The sequence below is a fragment of the Aythya ferina genome (genome assembly GCF_964211825.1).
Source record: "Aythya ferina genome assembly, chromosome: 1".
Lineage (NCBI taxonomy): Eukaryota > Metazoa > Chordata > Aves > Anseriformes > Anatidae > Aythya > Aythya ferina.
In genome coordinates, this window is record NC_140296.1 from 3,191,032 (window position 1) to 3,209,818 (window position 18,787).

At 44.8% G+C, this 18,787-nt stretch overlaps 1 protein-coding gene and 2 long non-coding RNA genes across 4 annotated transcripts in view; 1 reads left to right on the forward strand and 2 right to left on the reverse strand.

Annotated features, from left to right (window-relative positions):
• Nucleotides 1-4,455: 4,455 nt before the first annotated feature.
• LOC311444299 lies at nt 4,456-6,155 on the reverse strand. Its single transcript, XR_014697803.1, has 3 exons — nt 5,909-6,155; nt 5,491-5,562; nt 4,456-5,133 (listed from the first exon to the last, which is right to left on the reverse strand). It is a non-coding gene; the product is annotated as an uncharacterized lncRNA (long non-coding RNA).
• Nucleotides 6,156-6,204: 49 nt separating this feature from the next.
• ACER3 (alkaline ceramidase 3) overlaps nt 6,205-18,787 on the forward strand; it is a 52,699-nt gene continuing 40,116 nt past the window's right edge. Inside the window, exon 1 of one of the 2 annotated variants that reach the window (XM_084535327.1) lies at nt 6,205-6,430. In XM_084535327.1, coding sequence (XP_084391453.1) covers nt 6,328-6,430 — 103 coding nt within the window. In that variant the 5' untranslated portion in view covers nt 6,205-6,327. Of the gene's footprint in view, nt 6,431-11,830; nt 12,002-18,787 lie in introns of those variants that run through there. The other variant, XM_084535328.1, reaches the window with a different exon arrangement.
• LOC311444310 lies at nt 9,407-11,729 on the reverse strand. Its single transcript, XR_014697806.1, has 2 exons — nt 10,314-11,729; nt 9,407-9,850 (listed from the first exon to the last, which is right to left on the reverse strand). It is a non-coding gene; the product is annotated as an uncharacterized lncRNA (long non-coding RNA).

The window sequence follows — 18,787 nt, forward strand, 5'->3', positions numbered from 1 at the left end:
GTGAACTGTCTGAGCAGTCTCCTTTATTAAGGACTTGTTAAAAGAAAGAATTTGGCTGAGGTGTAAGTTGATTAGCTCACTGGTAATTAGCTGATATCCAGAAAGGTAACAAAGGATTTTTTGCCAAGTAAATAATTACTCGATCTCTTTCCTCTCCTCCTCCTTCCTGCAGCAAATGAAGGAAATATAACAATGGCTGCTTTAGATGAGCAGAACGTGCTTCATTTCCAGGCAAGATAGAAAAATTTGCATAAGCTCGGGGTAAATATGCATGTCATTTTTCATGAGATCAAGGAAGAAAATAGCAGCTGCCTTTCCTACTGTAGGTGCAGTGTAACTGAAGATATCTCTAGTGTTCTTTCTTTCTTTTTTTTTTTAATTCTTCTAACATTTGACGTTTTAATGTAGCTGTATCTGCTTAGCACTGAGGCTTGCTGCTTGCTCCTCATGGTTTTCCCCTTTTCCAGAGGTTTTCAAGAGTAGCAATGCAGGGAAATTGCCTTCCCTAAAAATGAAACTGAATGCGGAGCAGCGCACAATTGGGTGGACAAGGCTTCTGCAGAGGATGGGGTGGGATCTTCAGGCACTAATTGATTCATTATACAAGATACAGTGAACAAATGGTCTGTGGGTGCTTTTTTGCCCACAAATTGAAAATTATAGAAAAAAAAAGGGTGAGATGCTGGTAATAACTAGTTCTTCTAACTCTATCCCCACGATGATTTGGGGTAGAAAAGCTTCAGCCCTTATCCCTCACAGACTTTAGATTAGCCTCTCCCTGCCTCACAGGCGGTTTGCTCAACAGTATTTTGCCTTCAAAATTCACCTTAAGTCCATTTTTGGGACTTCAATTCCTGCATTAAAGTGGTCACAGATCAGCCTCTGCTCAGTCTCCATCTGACCATAGACCAAAACTGGACAGAGGGGGAAGGATGGATAAGCCAGGACTTCAAGCCTGTGGTGCCAGGGCTTCTCCAAGTTTTTCAGTCCCAGATGGACTCGGTTCTGCCTGTTCAAGCCCTGGAGAGAGCCAACATTTTGTGGCTCTCATCCTCTGGTCTCTCTCTCCTTCTAGGTTTGATATAGGAAGTTTCGAAGTTGTCCTAAGGATAGCATGCTCCACTGAGTGGTGCAATACGTAAAAGTGAGGCTGCTTGCCATGAATGCCTGAACTGCAGCCAACTGAGGCCAAAGCAATTCCAAGAGTCCATTAGAGATCCCAGAAAACATAGCAGGAGGCTTACAGACCTCAAAGCAGAGCGGAGGGCTTTGCAGCACAGTATAAATGGGATTCGAGCCCTCAACTTCTGCTCTCCAAAAATGCCAGACACCTATGGTCAATTCAGTCCCCAAAACACAAACGTTTTGTGCTCGTGGATGCAGAGCAGCTGAGAGCCATATGTGCTACGACACTGGATCTAGGAAATATCCAGTGACCCCAGGGCATCCTGCCTGGCCTTCAGCTGCTGTTCCGAAAGGATCTCAAGTGGCAACAGATGCCAGCACTTAAGGAAGTGAACGTGGACTTTAAGGCAGGATCCGAGTTAAGGTTAACAGGCTTAAATGCTTACAGGGTTCACGTGTGTCTCAGACTGAGCTCGGTGTAAATGGGTGCACAGAAGAAGATAGCTTGCCTTATTTTTTTCTAAGGAGAAGGCTGTTTACAAGTGTAACCAATGAATCATTATGGCATTTGCTTTTGCTTTTTTAAAGCATGAGAAGACTTCCAAAGAACAAAAGCAGAATGATTCCTGGATTCCTTTGAAAGTCAATGAGACCGAGGCACCTGCCATTTGTGCTTTCAGAAAGTCTCCCTCCCTTGATAGATCATCACTTCGTATTTCAGCTGAAATTGGTGTACATTTAGCAGAGATGTTTTGCAGCCGATAAGGGTTCTGATTCACATCTAGGGGTGAATTAAGCTCAGATGAGTGGAAAAGTTACCAAGCTGAGCTCTCCTTTTGCACTTTTCCCAGCGCCAGCTGCTTCTCCCAGAGGAGTGGCTGAACAGCAGGTTTACCTTCTCCCATACCAATTTCAGACCTGCAAATTAGTGCAAATCGACATAATTTTTATCTCTTGCTTAATGCACGGAAAAGCTGCAGGTGCTTGGAGATACCTACACATGCTGTCTACCTTCTGGGTAGTAACCTGGGTGCAGATAAGCTTTAGTTTAATCCCTTGCTAGGAGTAAGCAAACATCCTGATTTTAGCAAAACGGGACCTGCTTTGGACGTGACCATCTGCCTCAGCTTTTGATTCGAAAGCCTTTGGGATGTGTCTGTGCTAGACCCCGTCAGATAAGTTTGTACAAGGAAAAGGATGAAGAGGAAAAATGTTTTGAGGATTGGATACAGAACTGAAAAACCATCTGCGAGAGGGTTGTTGGGGTCATAGGCGACCCGAGAACTGAAGGCTGGCAGGAAGTGGGGGAATCCAAAGCTGAACTTCACCTCTGACACCATCACATATTTCTATTGAATTCACTGCCCTCAGAGGAGTTACTGTGGATGTAACTGAGAATGTGGCTCCTTGGTAGGCTGCACCCCCTTTCCTAAGTAGCTGTGCTCAGCAGTTCCTGTTTTCACCAACACTATTCAAGTGGTTGCAGTTATATCTGATCCTGTCAGAGCTTGGTGCTCACAGGATCCAGAGCGAAAATCTGTGACGCTGTCACCCACTACCACAGCCACTTGCCAAAATGCACACAATACCCCACAAAATATGACTAAGAGCAGTCATATTGCACTGGCAAATTCATGAATATTTATACGGCTGTAGGACTTCGATGAAGCTTCACAAATGCATCGCTCCATTTAACTTCAGGAGACTTACCTGCTTTACCTAGCTATGAATAGGGAATCAGTTCTGCTAAAGTCTGCTGAAGTTTCTTGGACCAGATCCTTCGTCGTGTTAGGAAACGTCTTTTCTTTTTCATTCATTCACGTGCTGATAGTTTCTGTGATATTGCTTCAGGCATAATTATCATCAGCCTAACAACAGTGCTTATAAAGTGCCCTTAAACTTCAAAGCACTTTACAAAGAGTCTGATTCAGTCTTCTTCAATCCTGCTTTTAGCATCTTACTCATGCTATTTGCATTTAAATCAATGGGATAAATTACATGTTACACAGGATCAGGCTCGAGGGATGTAAAGGTGTTAATGACCTTCCGTACAGAGCAGACAATTGCCAGAAAGCTGCCAAAAACAGCATTTTGAGCTGAAGTATTTGGAAGCTGACGTGTTCATGGGACGTGAACTTTTTGAGCTGAGAAGCCTGTCTCAGGATTCCATGCCTAAGATGTTGTATATGCTATGACCCATTAAAATACAATACTAGAAGATGCACAGGCTCATAACTAACAAAAAAAAAAAAAAAAAAAAAAAAAAAAAAAAAAAAAGACCAGGCAATTTGCAGCACAAAATTCAGTTTTATTTCTGAACCAGCGACTGATACCTTTATTTTAACATTGTTTGAACCAAGTAGTGAAAACATCTTCAAGATTTTGCGTCAATTTTATCTCCTCCTTTGCATGCGATTACTGATGAGAAGGAATATGTACAGTCTCCTCCAGCATATGCAGCTCTAATGAGTTCTAATCAATCTGTTTGTTAGGACTCATTTTATACAGAAATTAAACAACCAGCAGAACAAGCCATGATAAAGTGTCTGCATAGTGAAGGGATTGAGAAAAAAAGTTCTTTAACATTCAGGTGTCATTTTCTGAATTTCATGGACCACGTAGAGAAACAGCTGAACCTGTGCAATTTTGGAACTGCAGCCCTTTCCCAGACCCAAGAACACTACTGGATCCACATGCTAAATTTACAGGGCATATCCCTCTAGTGGTGTAAACTGACATGACTCGATTAACTGATCCGCTAGTTTTCACTTAGGCCATGAGGTTTAGGGTGACACAAAACAGTGTGGAAAGAGGATCCTTTGCCATGTGCAACCAGGAGGAGCCACGGGAAATTACTCCACTGGCATGTGAGGTAAATTTTTAGTGATACTGAAAATAAGGACTTTGTGAGCTCCGTGTTAGCTTCTCTACTTGTTACTTCAAAAATGAGATATTCCCTCGGTGTATCTTACAGATTAGACAAAGAAAATATAACACCTGGACACAAGTAGGTTTGACTATCTAGTTAGAGAAAACGCATTTAGATGCAAATAACTTCAGGCTGTCACATTATATCCAGTGTGGCAATCTACACTACAAAGCATAGTTAAGCATTACAGAGGAAACGTACTGCTTTTAATATGTATTAACGTAGCAGCTGAGACAGTGAAAGTCGTGTTTGTAGAAAATGGATTTACCTTTAAAAAACAGTTTTAGAAAGAAAAGCATGTATTATAATGGTTTGTGGCTGTCTCTTAAATGCTATCCTTCTTTGAGTGCAATAACTGAAAGGTTTGCCAGAGTTCAAAAGCAGAGATCCAAACCACAAAATAAGTCAGAAATAAATGTTTATTAAAATGAAGAATACTAACGAAACACATCAAACAAATAAAATTTTCCCCATGATTCAAATTAAGGGCTAGCTATACATTTGAGCTTATCTTTCTCTCTCTTACCTAGAAAAAAAAAATAGAAAGAATAACAATCCATGTAGTTATTACCCACCCCATAAAATCTTTCATTAATTTATCCTCCTAGTTATACAGCTAGTTTTGTGTCTGGCTTTCTTTTTCCTATTGCAGTTACAAACCTTGTCATGTCCGGCATGCATATTAGATGAGAACAGAAACAACCATCAATATTTTAAATTATTTAAAACCAATTGTAACTGAATATGGTACATATTGTTTGTTCCCATTTTGTGCTCCTGCTGTGTCAGGGGGATATTTCTTTCTTCAGTTTCTGAACTGTAATTTCAAACTTTGAGTTATTTTCCTGTTAAGAGTTTTTAATCTTAATATGGTTAACCATGATAAGAAAAGATAGATCAGAGCCCTAGCAACTTCCTTACTATAAGAAACGAACATTCAAAAGTCCAAAAAGCTACCGTGCATCAACCAGACTAGATTCCTCCTCAAAATTCACAACCAGTGTTATGCTTTTGAATCGGCTTGCTGCTCTGCCAGACCTCAATCTCAAAAGTCTGAATATGGGGAAGATAATCTGGTTCTGAAAAAAGAAAAGGACAGGTCTGCATAAAAAAAAATGCACAGCGATTTTGATGATGTTTTGACAGCCTAAATATTTTATCGTTGCAAACAGTAAAATTAATTTTGCTTTGAAGGCATTATATCATTACAGAAAATGTTAAAACACGTTTCTGCATGATGCTGAAAGTACATGTTGAACCAAAGAAGGGAGGTTACTCTTCAGGACAGATGCATGTATTGTGGAGCACTTGCATTTACACTAGGAAAGGTCAGTATTTAGACCGGAGGGGTTTTTTAGCTTACGGAAGGGGAGGCGAGAAGAAATAAGACGTGGCAAAAGAAGTTTGTGTGTTTTTATAGAATAAATTGTACTGACCAGTAGGTGTAACAACTGGGTAGAGCACTCAAGGTCTGCCTGAAGCTTCTCGTTACATCTCAGGACCTTTCCCTGAAACACAAAAAGCACGCCGCATTATCAGGCCTTCAGTTTTGCATTTCTTTCCCCCCATTTCAAGACTTTCTAGCTTGCATTTGCCTTTGGAAATGAACTCTGCATATTCACTTTGCATATTCCTGGTGTAAGTATAGTACACGTAGTAAGAGTGAGGAACTAAATAAAGGCATCAGCTGAGAGAAAACCCCCGTGTAGTAGGCAGCGCTATAAAAAACCTCCCTGCCTCCTTCCTCCCGGCCCACGACTACGAGAACCGCTCTCCTCTTCATTTAAAAACAAGACACCAGCACATGAAGAGCCTTTATTTTTTATAATAAAGAACAGAAAGGGGGAAAACCACCTTTATGCCACCACAGCGACCCTGAGGGGGATGTTTGGGACTCAGAAGGGGGTGAGGAGAGAGCAGCACAACAAGGCCATGTCGCTGCCCGCGCCCAGCCGCCCTTTCCCCTCAGCATTTCCCCAAATTTCCCTTTTCCACCCCAAAATTTGCCTCGCCGCCACGGTTCCCCCCTCAGAGTGCCGCTCGGCAGGCCGGTCGCCATGACAACTCCCCATTTTTCTCCCCCTTTTTATTTTTATTCTCGCTCCCCCCCTCCCTTCCAGCTCCGCCTTCGGCCGGGCGGGCCCAGCGGCGGCTCCCGCCCTCCAGCCGCCTTGCTCCGGGCCCTGGCCACCTTCCTTCCCCTCTTTTCCTTCCCTTCTTTTCCTTCCCTTCTCCTTCCCCCGGCTCCTCCGTGGCCTGGAGCGGTCACCGCCATGGCCCCGGCCGCTGACCGGGAGGGTTATTGGGGCCCCCCGACCTCCACCCTGGAGTGGTGCGAGGAGAACTACGCCGTCTCCTACTACATCGCCGAGTTCTGTGAGTGGCCGCCGACCCCAGCCCCGGCTTTTTCACCCCATTATTCCCCCTCTCCTCTATCCCCACGGGTGTTTTGAGGGGTCCTCGCCCCACTCACGAAGCCCCGCTGAAGGGATTTCCCCCCCCCCCCTCCCCATCTTCCTCCATAGCCCCTTTAGATGGCGGGGTAGCGGTGGCCGGAGGCCCCTCAGCCAGCCGTGCTGTGTGGAAGCAGGGATTTTTCCTTTTTTCCTGACCTTTTTGCCTCAAAATATCCGTCTGAATGGTTCCTCCCACAGCTCGCTGTGGTGTTTGGGCACCCGCTGTCCCAAAACTCTCCCCTCAGGCTGCGCCCCGAGCGGCGGTGGGGCAGGAGGAGGGGGAGACATCTTAGGGGTGAGGTGGGTCTTGGGGGGGCTTGGTGCTGGAATAAAGTTGGTTTTACAGCACAGACCCATTTCTAGAGGGTCCCCTCTTTGGGAAATTACTCAGGGCACGGTGCCATGAGGCCACACAGCTCTGCAGGATGACACCAAAATAGTTTGGGGAGGGAGAAGGTGTCCTTGTAGCCGACAGGCGCCTTGCTCTCCACCAGTTCCTCAGGGCTGCTTTTGCTGCAGGTGGTGGGCCTTACCTGTTACAATAACCATGAGGAACCTCAGGAGTCCTTCAGTTTGTTGTTTTGACCTCAAACTTATGTTATTCAGGGCAGTCAGGGATTTATGTGTACGTATATAAGCGTGCTTTAGAGAAAGAAGGAGGTTCTTCAACTCCAGGGTCATCCAGCAGGGCTGCATGGTGCTTGAGACATGGTATGTTGCAGTAGTGGGTAAGGGGTCAAGCCCTCTGTCACTGATATTTTGCCAAAAAATGCAGTGTTTTTGTGTCTTGTGACTTTAAAGGGTGTAGTAATTGTAGCACTACCACCAGGAGTTGTAGTGCTGCCACCAGGCAGACTCCCTGCCCTGCAAAACAAACCCTTCACACCTATAAGGTAAGAGGCTGCTTTTGAAGCATTAAGATCCTAGGAAAAAAAATATTAAACAGGCTCTCCTCTCCTGAAGTGCTTGGAGCAGGCAGTCCGAGAATGCCTCTCACATAGCTGGGATGCTTCTGCAGCGCTTTGGAAGAGCTTGGCAGGCAGGGGAGGGAAGGCTCTGGGACTCCTGGTGACAAACACAGGGGTGAGGAACCACCAGAAATAGTTGTGAAAGAGGTTGCAGAGTGTGGGAATGGGAAAAGAGTGAAAAACGCTAGCACAAACGGCATAGAAACTCGGGGGGGAAAAGGGAAGTTGGCGCGTAGTTTTATGGCTGCTCAAGAGGGAACTTCATATGCTAAAATGGGACAAAGTGGGAAGTTCTTAAATAGACTGATGCTTTTGCAGAGTATGTATTTTTGTGTTTTCCTTGTGGTGAAAAGTAGCCTGTGAGATAATCTGCATAGGGAAGAGGAAGTGCTGCTCCTTCACCCATGCGAGGATAAATTTGACTAGCATGTAAATTTGGAAATAATCTCCTGGCTGTCAGATGCGTGAACTGGTATTTTTCATCCGCTTCTGGATTATGCAGGAGAAAGAAGATGGGATTAATAGTGGGAAGTGAAAAGGTGTGTGTTTGGAAGAAAAAGGGACCAATTATAGAAGGTCTGGTCCCTGCTGATGGTTTTGGTGTTTGGGACCACAATTTTTTTCAGCACAATTGTGCTGAAACAACTGCATATAAGAGCTGTGCTGTAATTTAGAGCATTTAAATGGACCAAATTTAAAAAGCAGAACAGTAAATAAACCCGCTGTATTTTAGGGCTGGCTTAACAGCGGATGATGTCAGTGGAGAAGTCACAATGGTTTAGATCTTATTCAGCAATAATTCTGTAGCTGCACTGTGAGGGTCAGAGGAAATACGTGTTTGTTTTTTGAGGATGTGGATTCACTGTAATTAAATAAAGCCTTAGCCAGCAAAAGTGGGTTGGCAACGTGTCTTTTGTAAAGCAGCTGAAGGGTCTTTCCCAACTGATTCTGAAATACGTAATTTGAAGCTAATTATTTTGGAAGATCAGAGAGATGCTGTCCTGAAGTCTTGATGCTTTAACAGAAGAGCTGAGAGTGTATTTGGGGTCTCTGTGACCCAACTGCCTGTTGTTAGTTGCTGTGCCTTTATGGCCTCATTGCTCTTAACAAAAACTCAAATTCAGAGAGCAAACAAACCAGAAAGTACAAAAATATTTTTCTTATCTCGCTCAAAGCTCTCGTTGTGGTAATTCTTGATCTTGGTGTTGAAGATATTGCTTTAAAAACTCACAGCTTGTGTTACTTACCTTCCAGAATAGTGAAAATCAGTTTCTGACCTCTTGCTGTCTTGATATGACCCAGCTGAGTTGGTGGCATACTTAAAATTTTTGCTTTGAATGCTTGTTGTAAATAATTTATAACAATAATCTATAAGAAATTATTGGAGGCCCAAAGCTTGAAGGGTACTGGTAGTTCCAGAACGAATACTGTGTTTTCTTTAGATCTTCTTTTAAAGCGTGCTGAAGAGTCAAACTGAAAGCTTGGTTTGCAAATTAAGTCTGTGTGGTATTTAACATTTTGTACCAAAATTACTACGCTGTGTTCCAGAAGCCTGCGTGCTGTTCTTTGCCATTCACTCCTTCAAGAATTACTAAATGGTGGCAGCTAATCAGTTGTGCGTAACCAGAGAAGTGAAGGTGAGGTAACGTGGGGCAGCGTTGTTTCTATAGCACTTCATATTTGCATTCTCTCCAAACACAATGACTTGTATTTACAGTCTTTTTTTTTTTTTTTAATAACAACAAAAAAAAAAAAATGCGTTTTCTTGCCTTGGGTCTACACTTTGCCAATTTTCCTGCCTTGTGGAGGAGGATGACTAACTGCTCCGTGTCCTTCCTTAGGATATTAAACGGATTGAAATGGAAAAAAAACACAGATGTAAAGAATTACCGTGCCAACCTGTGTTAAGCACCAAAATGACTCTCATATCCCTCGCTGATGAAATTTATTGCGTGGTGGAGTAATTCACTCATCAGGGTTCCTCGGGAGCTTTGGATCGACTCCCGTGTGCTGGAGGGCACGCAGTACAGGTGCATTTGTTTTGAGCTAATCCTTTCCACCTCCCAGTGCCTGGCTGCTGAGTTACCCCAGCTTCTGTGCTCCAAATAATAAGCAAGGAAAACACCCTCCCACCCCAACAACAGGATGTGAGTCCTGCTGTTTAAGGGCAAAATCGTTACGTATTTTGGCGGGGGTGATGTTTCAGGTCAGTTTAGCCCACGTGGTGTTAAGTTTTTGGGTCTGTTTTGATTTGAATGTCTCTGTGATAAGTGCTTCATCCTTTTTTTTGTGTTCACTGTCATCGTTCTGGGAAGCATTCATCCTGTGCATGGCAACAAGTGGACAGATCCGGTGTTCGTGGACTTGCATTGCTGTAAACGTGGAGAGCAGCGTGATTTAAACGGATGCTTTAAGCTGAAAAGAGCCCTCTGTGGTACCTAGGGGTTTGTAATCCTCACTCAAACCTGTTGCTTTTTGTTTATCGTATTTCCATAACTTTCCTTGCCTTATGGAACCCATATTTCAGGGGAAAAAAAAAAAAAAAGCAAATCATAAGAATCTGCCCACGTTTCTCGCCACTTCTGGTAGTGTTTCTTAAATCTTTCCTATTTCTGATCTAGACAAGGGGTAAGATGGCTGTTATTTGTGTGGTTAGGTGGGAGAGAGACACAGCACCGTGAGAGAACTCCCAGCATTGTAAACAGTGACACAAAAATACCACTCTTTTCTGAGCAAAGTTACAAAAACAGTAGCTGAGCTGTCAACAAAGATACTTGGATCTCTGTTTCTGCATGAGGATCGTTACTTTGGAGCTTGCCAACTAGCTAAACTTACTTAAAGTTAGAAAATGTCATCAGGATTGGATGCTGACTGCCACATCCGCTGTCACCTGGGCCTCATGGACATCCTGCTTCCTTCTCCACAGGCTTCGGAGAAGGACTGTTGAGCTAGGTACAATCCATGTGAGGCCAAATAAAAACCTGAAATAATGCCAGCTGTGTCTGCCTTCAAGGGCTTACAAGAGCTCTGCCTGTCCTTTCAATAATAAAGTGGCAGGTGAAGGAAGAAGGGAGGATTAATTGGGTGTGATCAGCCCCACTGCCTGGCTGCAGCTGAATTATTTAAAGACATGGTGACACTGATGATTTCTAAAGTGTGATTTAAAAGGAGACAATGCCACAGCCTCACGGTCTGTAAGACTGAAATGGATCTGAGCGTGTAACTTCCCTGACCCAGGTGCAGGAAGCGTTTTGCCACAATTAATGTTTGAATTCTTTCGTGTCTCTTTGCCAGCTTCTAATCCATGAAGCAGCTCTACCTGTCACCCCGTGACAGCTCGACTTCCTGTTTTCACGAGAGCTTTCGGAGCCAAAATCTTCTGGAAAGCCCAAATTTGCCCAGTTACCCAGCTCTCCTTTCTCCACCACCGTATGGAAACGCTTAAAGCTCGATGGATGCAGCGGTAACGCGCCGCACGTGTGTTTATCTGCTAATGGTTGCGCACTCATTAAGTGACAATAAAATTCCCGTGTATGGATTAACACCGCGTTTGATTACTCCGTAATTAGTGCTCCGTACTCAGTGCTTGTACAGCTGGCAGTTGGACATCTGCCACTCCAAAGGGGAACAGAGCAGTGGCGTTTCTACAATTTAATTTGGCAATGTGCAAACGAAGGCAGAGAGGCTTACCAACCGCACGATGTGAATTTACAGAGCATCTATTTGGAGCTCGGAATTGGGAGATTAAAGCGAAATAAATCATGGTAAAGGAGCGCTGCTGACTTCTGGATGCCTTTAAAGGAGCCTGTAGTGACAGTTGTTACAGCTGAAAGACAAAAATGTCCTTAGGCTGTTTGGGATTTGTCCTTTTTTATTTATTTATTTTTTTGAAACTGCTATTTATGTAATGTATTTTCCATATTTACTCGAGCCTTTTGCAGAACAGTGGGGAAGATGCTTTCGAAACAAAAGCAAGATTTAAGAATCGTGGCAAAACTGCGCAGAGGAACCCTGGGAGCTGTCTTCAGTCCCCACAGCTCAGCAGTATATGGTCATTTCATCGTGCAGCGCGTGCAAGCACTGTTCATGTGGCTGTTTCCCTCTCTCACAAGCCTAAAAAGGCTCACAGAAAGCTTCACAGATCGCAAAAGGTTAAGAAAATGCAAAGAGTTTTACTTTTTTATACATATTTTGAAGTAAGATTTATAATGCTAGCAGAGATCCCTCTTTGAAAGGATTTTCAGGGCAAAGCTGCCCACCTGTGATGGCTTTGAGTTTGGGTGTGTGGGCCTCGTTACTCCTGCCTCGTTAATTACAGATGGTTTTCAGCCTCAGTGAAGAAGCAAAGCTGCTGCATGAATTAAAGGTGCTCGGCTGTGCTGTGGAAGCAGTACAAAGCCAGAAGGTGTTGAGAAGCAAGAAGTTTCTGGAGAATGTTACAGCCCCGAAAAACAGAGAAATGTTGTTCTAGCATCCGTTTTCTTATGATGAGCTGATGGGAGCATCTGAAGATCCCCGTACAGGCAAGGTTCCCATGGGCAGCATTTTGGTTTGGGCACAGACCCCTTTTGCAACTGAAAATGTACACAGAAAATACTCAGGTTCCAGGTGCTAGCTCAAAAATCCAGAGTTGCTGACCAGGCTAACTTATTTTTTTTTTTTTATTAACTTAGTTCCTCTGAGGAAGCATTCTGCATACCTGCAAATCCCTGGTGGAGCAGGAGCTCAGCGTGCCTGCAGCTCAAGAGGCAGGAGCAACCCCTCTGCCTCTCATTCTCACTGGGAAAAGCACCCTGGGTGCCCCCCAACCTCACCAGGATCCTGTCCAGCTCTTTGCATTTCCAGCAACTGGTGACTCAACCGTTGCAGAGCTTCCTGGGGGAAATTCCAATCTTGATTTCGGAATAGAGATTAACATCCAGCGGGGAATCTGTTTCCCAGCTGTGCCCTGGGGTGTTAAGTTTCTTTTATTCTTTTCTCCTGTTGGTACTGGTTTTGCTGGGGAGGCGTTGTTCCTCGGTTCCTTTGGGCTTATTTCCAGAACCCAGCGTCCTTGGGGTGACCCAGCAATGCGTGGTGTGTGTCTCCTGAAGGATCTCCAGTGGTCTCTGTGACAGAGGAGGGTATTTTCCTCTTAAACCTAGTCCAAGAAACATTGTCCTGATTCTCCTCGCAACCCAGAGGAGCCGGGGAGGAAGACAGGAGTGGGAGCTGGCTCAGCTGGGCAAGGTCCAGGCCATTAGTTTGAGACCTGACTCAACCTAATGACTCACGAGCTACAGATTTTTGACTTTTGGCTTTGAGGAGGAGGCATGGCTCGCTCTGCTTTAGGCAGGAGAGCAGAATTAGAGAAAAATCAAGGTGCCGGGGGTGAGCTGGAGATCCAGGACTCAGAAGTCAGTCAAAGGAGGTGTCTGTAGGGCTGTTGCAGCAGGGTTAGCGTAGCCTGGAGCTCTGATGATCTCGGGACAGAGTATTTCTGCCTGCTCTATTAGACCTGTCACTTGTTTTTGGGTTTTTCCATCCTCCCAAGTCCGTGCCATCTGTGTGGTTAGGTGGAGGGCAGCTTCCCAGCTGCAAAGCACGCTGCTCTGGTCCCTTCCAACTGGTGTTTTGACCTCGCTGGGGAGAAACCCAGGGATACCTGAAGAATTCCTTGCCTTTGAGAAATAGGATCTGCAAGTCTGGCTTCCTCGGAGCCCTGCTGGTGGCTGCCAGCTCTGGTGCTGGCCCCAAGCTCCAGCACTGAGGCTACTCACAGGCTCTTCAAGTGTTAAATCTTAGAGGTATATGTACAGAGTTGCTCTAGACGATATTTTGCTCGTGAGTAAAAGCTGATGCCTTTATCTTTTCTCTTTTTTTTCCCCCCCCAAGTCCTCTTTGCAGCTGTGGAAATGACCCATGCGAGCAGAGAGAACAAAAACCCCACAGTGCTCTGAGCAGTGCGTGCATAAACAGCCAGGAGAAGCAAACGCTTCCCTTTAAACTTTGGATTTGCTCTCAGAAGCTCAAAAAGAGAACAGAAGCAAAGTGCTGCTGTTCGCAGCCCCCGGCACCTGCAGGTCTGCCCCCTGCAGCTGGGTGCAGCTGATGCCATCTCCATAAAGCTGCAGCAAGCTGCCATCAGCTGAAAATTCCTGCTTTTCCTGGGAAGCAGCAGGGTGTGAAAACCAGCCGAGCTTCACCAGTTTGTATCCCTCGTCCCTCTTTCCAACTGCTGAGTGGAGTTGCTGAGAAGAATCAGCTCCGTTGACTCGTGGAGATGCCTCGGGAGGTAGCAGAGAAGTGCGCCGGGGTGGTGAAATCATACAGCAGCTGTTGTTTGCCTTCACTTCAACAAGCTGCCACGGCTTGGTGATCTGCGGTAGCGCTGTTGTTTTCCTCCCAGGCATTTGGGACTTGGTGGCTGTTAAATCTTTCAAGGCCCACGTTTTAGCGTTGTCTGCAGCACAATGTCCAACATCAGCACGGTATTTGAATGCTAAAACTGCGTCCATCCTGATTTAACTTTTCCTTGTTTTCCTTCTTTCTCTGTTTTAGGCTGTAGAGGAATGTTTCCTAGTTCCTTTTCTTAAACGTACCCCATTCCAAGCTCTTAAATTCTTGCCTTTAAACTCTTCTGTGCTGATCTCCATATGACTTCTGTGTTAATTTCTCTTTTCTTCTGCCCTCTGAAAGCTTCCTCTGGCAGTCTTCAGGCTGCCATTTGTGCTGGAGACATCATTCATTTTGTTTGGTTTTCAACTGTTTCACATCCTTACGCACCAGAACTTTTTGTGGGCCTGAATGCTCACCACCCCAGGCATGAACTGGAGCTGGTGTAACTAAAAAGAGGGTTGCCTAAAGCTTGAACCTTCAATATGTTGTGTACCTCTTCCTGTATTTGCTTTAGATCGTGAGATACTTCAAGATCTGAGCTTGGATCTTGCTGTCCTTGTGGAGAAGCTTCATTTGCACGTAGATAAATAGCTTTTGCTGATGTTTGAGGGCTAATAGGCAGCTGCTGTTCTTTTATTCTTCTCATTTTTCAAGCGAGAACCTGGAAGTTTTCTCAAAATGACAGCTGGGCAGTGAAAAATAGAGTTGGAATTAGAAATAGTTCAAGTCCTGGGTTAGTGAGTTAAGTACAGCTGAAAGTCCTTACTAGGTCTTTGTGTTAATTGGAAAAGGTGATGCAGGCTTCACAGGTGGCACAAAGAAGAGGAGTGCATGTGTAAAAGAGACAAAGTTGGGTATTTAGGCCTGAAGAAGGAGAGTTAAAGCCATTTCTGAGGTCAGATCCCTTTTTGCCTTTTTGTTTTGAATCATACATTGTGCTAAGTGCTGGGATTTTTAATTTGAGGCAACCCTGTGAAAAATTAATGTAGAGATGAGAATTCTCCTGGTTTACTGGTGAGAGAGGGAATGCCACCAACCAGGGCTGTGAAGGCTGCTGTGCACTGGTTTCATCATCTCGATGTGCTCTGTTTTTACCTTTGTCACCTACCATTTTCTTCTTAATTCTCCACCATCCATCCGGGGCAAAATGCAGCAGAATTGTGTGAAAAACCAGCAGGAGAGACTTCGGTCATGCTGAGCACCCAGGGGAAATCCACAGCGGTAGGAAGAAAAGAAGGAAAGGAAGAGGATTTGGATTTTGAAGCAAGGCTGCTTAAATTAAAGCTACAACTGGCTGGCAAAGAGCACTAATCCGAGTTGTTCTCTGCCACTCACCGTTCAGGGAGCAGCTACGGTGCCTCCAGGCGCTGTCTGGGTGAGGACAGACAGATGCCAGCTGCCAAGAGCTGTGTTTTCTGCTCTGGGCGCAGCCCCAGGCTTGGAGGAACCGGTGCAGACCCTGGACATGGAGCTGGGAGGTTGAAACCAGCACGGTAGGAGAAAAGTGAAGTGATGGAAATGCCACAGATGATACCTGTAACATATTGGTCTCTGGTTTTAGGACTGGCTCAGGAGCAAGCCTGCTCTTCTTCCTTGTTTCCTTCCAGCTTGACATCAGCAGCCTGGCTTAAAATAACATTTAAGAGACGTTTTGTTTCCCACTCAAGGCTGTAATAGAAGCAAATCTGCCCTTCAGCAACGAGCTTATTGCATGTAATGCTCTGACTTGACATCATCTCAGCCTAATCTCTCCTGACTTTGATTGCGTTTTCCAGCTGTAAGCACTTGCTTTTGGTGCACTTCATAGATTGATTTTTTTCTTAGATGATGTGTCTGTGTCAACTGTTTTAACTTCAGATTTACTGGCAAAATCCTTCCAGGTGTACCTCAGCCTAATTGGTCTGCTCGCTGTCATCTCAGGTGCACATTTCCCAGGGAAATTCTGTTCTCTTTGCCACGAGGCTTCCCATGTTCCAGGAAAGCAACATTCAGAGGTGACAGGGTGGTACAGAGGCTAATTGGGATGCGAATTTATTTCTCGTAGACTACTTATCTGTGGGTATCTTGGATTGGAAAGGAAAATATACTGTAAAGGAGGTTTGCATTGCCCTGTACGTCCAGGTTTCTTCTTGCAAACTCCAAAAATGACCAAGGGTAGATTCTGGTGATCTGGTTTTCTCAAATACAGTTACATTTAGTGAAGTGGTCCCTTCAAAACCCCCAAAACACTTATTAGGGCTTCAGAATACCCTGTGCTTGTGGCAGGCCTAGGTGGCATCGACATCGTTACAGCCGTAGTAAGACAATTAGCAGAGCTGGGCTTTGAGAAGCGTGGCTGTTCTGATTTAGCTCTAGCAGCTGTCTTTATTCCACACCTCAGACCATTCTCCTTGCAGTTGCATTCCTAATTTTCTGGTAGACTTCACAGTTGGTCCCCCACATTTTGTCCTCTGCCCTCCAAAGCTGTTCTTGAACTTTTTCTGAGGAACAGAAGGAACATCTCGTGCAGATCTCAGACTGGTGTCATGAAGGGCTTCAAGCAAACCCCTAAAAAAAGAAAAATCAGTCATCCTTCCTCAGAAGAATCGCCATTCCAGGTTCTTGGTTGTCAGACACTTTTTCTTCTTTTTGCAATAAAATTCCAGGAGGAGGAGGACTCTTATGCTACTTGTTGTAAGAACTGCTCATAAAAATGTTTCTGGAAAGGGTACAGTCCTTACTCTTTCAGACCCTTCACTCTAAAACTTAACCACGTCACCTCTTGTAAATTAACTCATTTTTATTGTGGTAGGTGAGGATTGTCTAGTGGTCAGAGAAACACTTTGGTGTTTGAAAGCCCTGCCTGGCTTTGGTTTTGGGGCTCAAACACCCTCTTTTAACCCGTCTTCCTCTTGCAGGGGTGTTGAGGATAAGCACACAGGAGGCTGGAGTGGCTCAGGCATTGCAGTAACAGAAACCAAACAGGTGATGGATCTGTTTTTGGTTTTCACTCTCAGATCTAAAACTTCGTAGCCCAGCAATGGATGTTTCACAATGTGAGATGAAATCTTCACTATGAACTTGAATGTTGTACTTGTGGGATTGCACAGATGCTGGATTCTGGTGAAGAAATGCACAGAGTTGTAAGATTTCCTTTCGTGTAGCATTAACTGGCATGCATTTGTTTTATTTTTAGTATAACATCCGTGAGAAGCAAGGTGGGTGCCGGGCCAATTAGAGCCTAATTTTCTGCACTACACGGCAGCGAAGCACTTGGCAGAGAGGTGAGGGGAAAGCAAAGGATGGCTTGATTGTAACCCAGGGCGATCCCGAAGCAGTTTAATAACAAGTGCTTTTGTAAGCCCTGCATACCAAAGAGAGGCTTGTGCCTTTAGAAAATCCACCCACGCTTCACAGGTTCGAACCGAGCGTTCTCCTGCGTGCAGTGTTAGTCAGGGGCGTTGAGAGCTTTTTCTCCTAATTACCTCCCGTGCTCTGATTGCTGTGAAGAGCACAAATGTAACACGAAATGCCGCGATCGGGGTAAAGAAGTCTGCAAAAATATTGGCTGAAGGTGCCTGGCGAATGCCAAGGGAGCGAGTTGTGGGGCAGGAAGCGTGGAAGGCCGTAAATCAGGACGTGTTGCTTGACCCAGCATGTTGGAACCGCTCGGAAAGGAGCACGGGGAATAAAAATCAAATTGCCTTGTTAATAATTAATCGCTTTTTTCCCCCTAAAATTACCTCTTTGCCTCTCCCAGAGCCACTAAATCACTGAAATGCTTCACCTTGGCACGTTTTGTCTGGAAGGCTGCCAGCCTACATCCATGTATCCTGAAGAAATGGAGACCCAGCAAGGGGGAAGCAGCCTAGGAGACCTCAAAGCACAGGTTCTGGGTGCTGCATTCATGGAATCAGAGAATATCCCGAACTGGAAGGGACCTACAAGGATCATCCAACTCCTGGACTTCAACTGCATCTGCTTCATCTTCATCTGCAGCCTTGTGGCGTGTTGTCCAGGCTCGTTTGAAACTGCTCCAGGACCCGTGGCTTCTTCTGGGGAGAAAACCTGGTTTCCAAATAAACTGACCTTCTGGGTGTTCCACCTGAATTTCCCTTTTCCTTGTCAATGCTGATCAAATGGCTCTTTTTTAGTAATACAAATGTGTTTTTGTTTTTGTTTATTCAATCCTTGCACCCTGTAAATCTGCTGACTTCTGTGTCCCTTGCTTGTAGCTGCTGCCTGGCCAGCATTTAGGTAGCTGTTTTTTTTCTCTCCAAATCTTTCTTTTCCCTTGTAGGGCTCTGCGTTGGTCTTATCTGAAGCCCTCTGGCTTCTCCCTGCTGTATTTTCTCCCAGTGGTATGCCAAGGTATCCCATTTTGGGGATTTCACATTGCCAAGGTCTATACAGAGCTGGGTTAATACAGTGTTCTTCTGTGATGTGCTTACGCTATCACATTTTCCTATTGTGTTTTGTCTTCCTACAGAGCTCACTGTTACAATTCTGGTGATTTATACAAAAATTGATCTTTAGATTTCTATTTTTTTAAACACTTAGGGACATACGGTCTCTCTGATAACCCCTTAGTTTGAGTTGTTATTTTTCTGTCCCTGTTTTTATGGTTCTTCAGGAAGTTTTCATACGTAGCTATACGGTTCAGTAATTGCCTTGCTGTTTCCTCGGGTGGTGTTTTCTCATTTTGTTGTTCGAGATGTGGTGGCTAACACAAGCTGCAACTTCAGTTAAGGGCCAGGTAAACGAAATCAAGGCTTGCTTAGGGTTTGGTAAGGAGACCAGAGGAATTACAAGAGGCAGGAATCAGATCTCATCACTTAAAAGCATTCCCCGCTTCCCTTTTTTCCTTTAAGGATAGATCTGCGAAGCTGACATCGATCTCACGCGCATCATGCAGCAGGGAGCTCGGTAATCACCTCCTGGCAAAGCTCCCG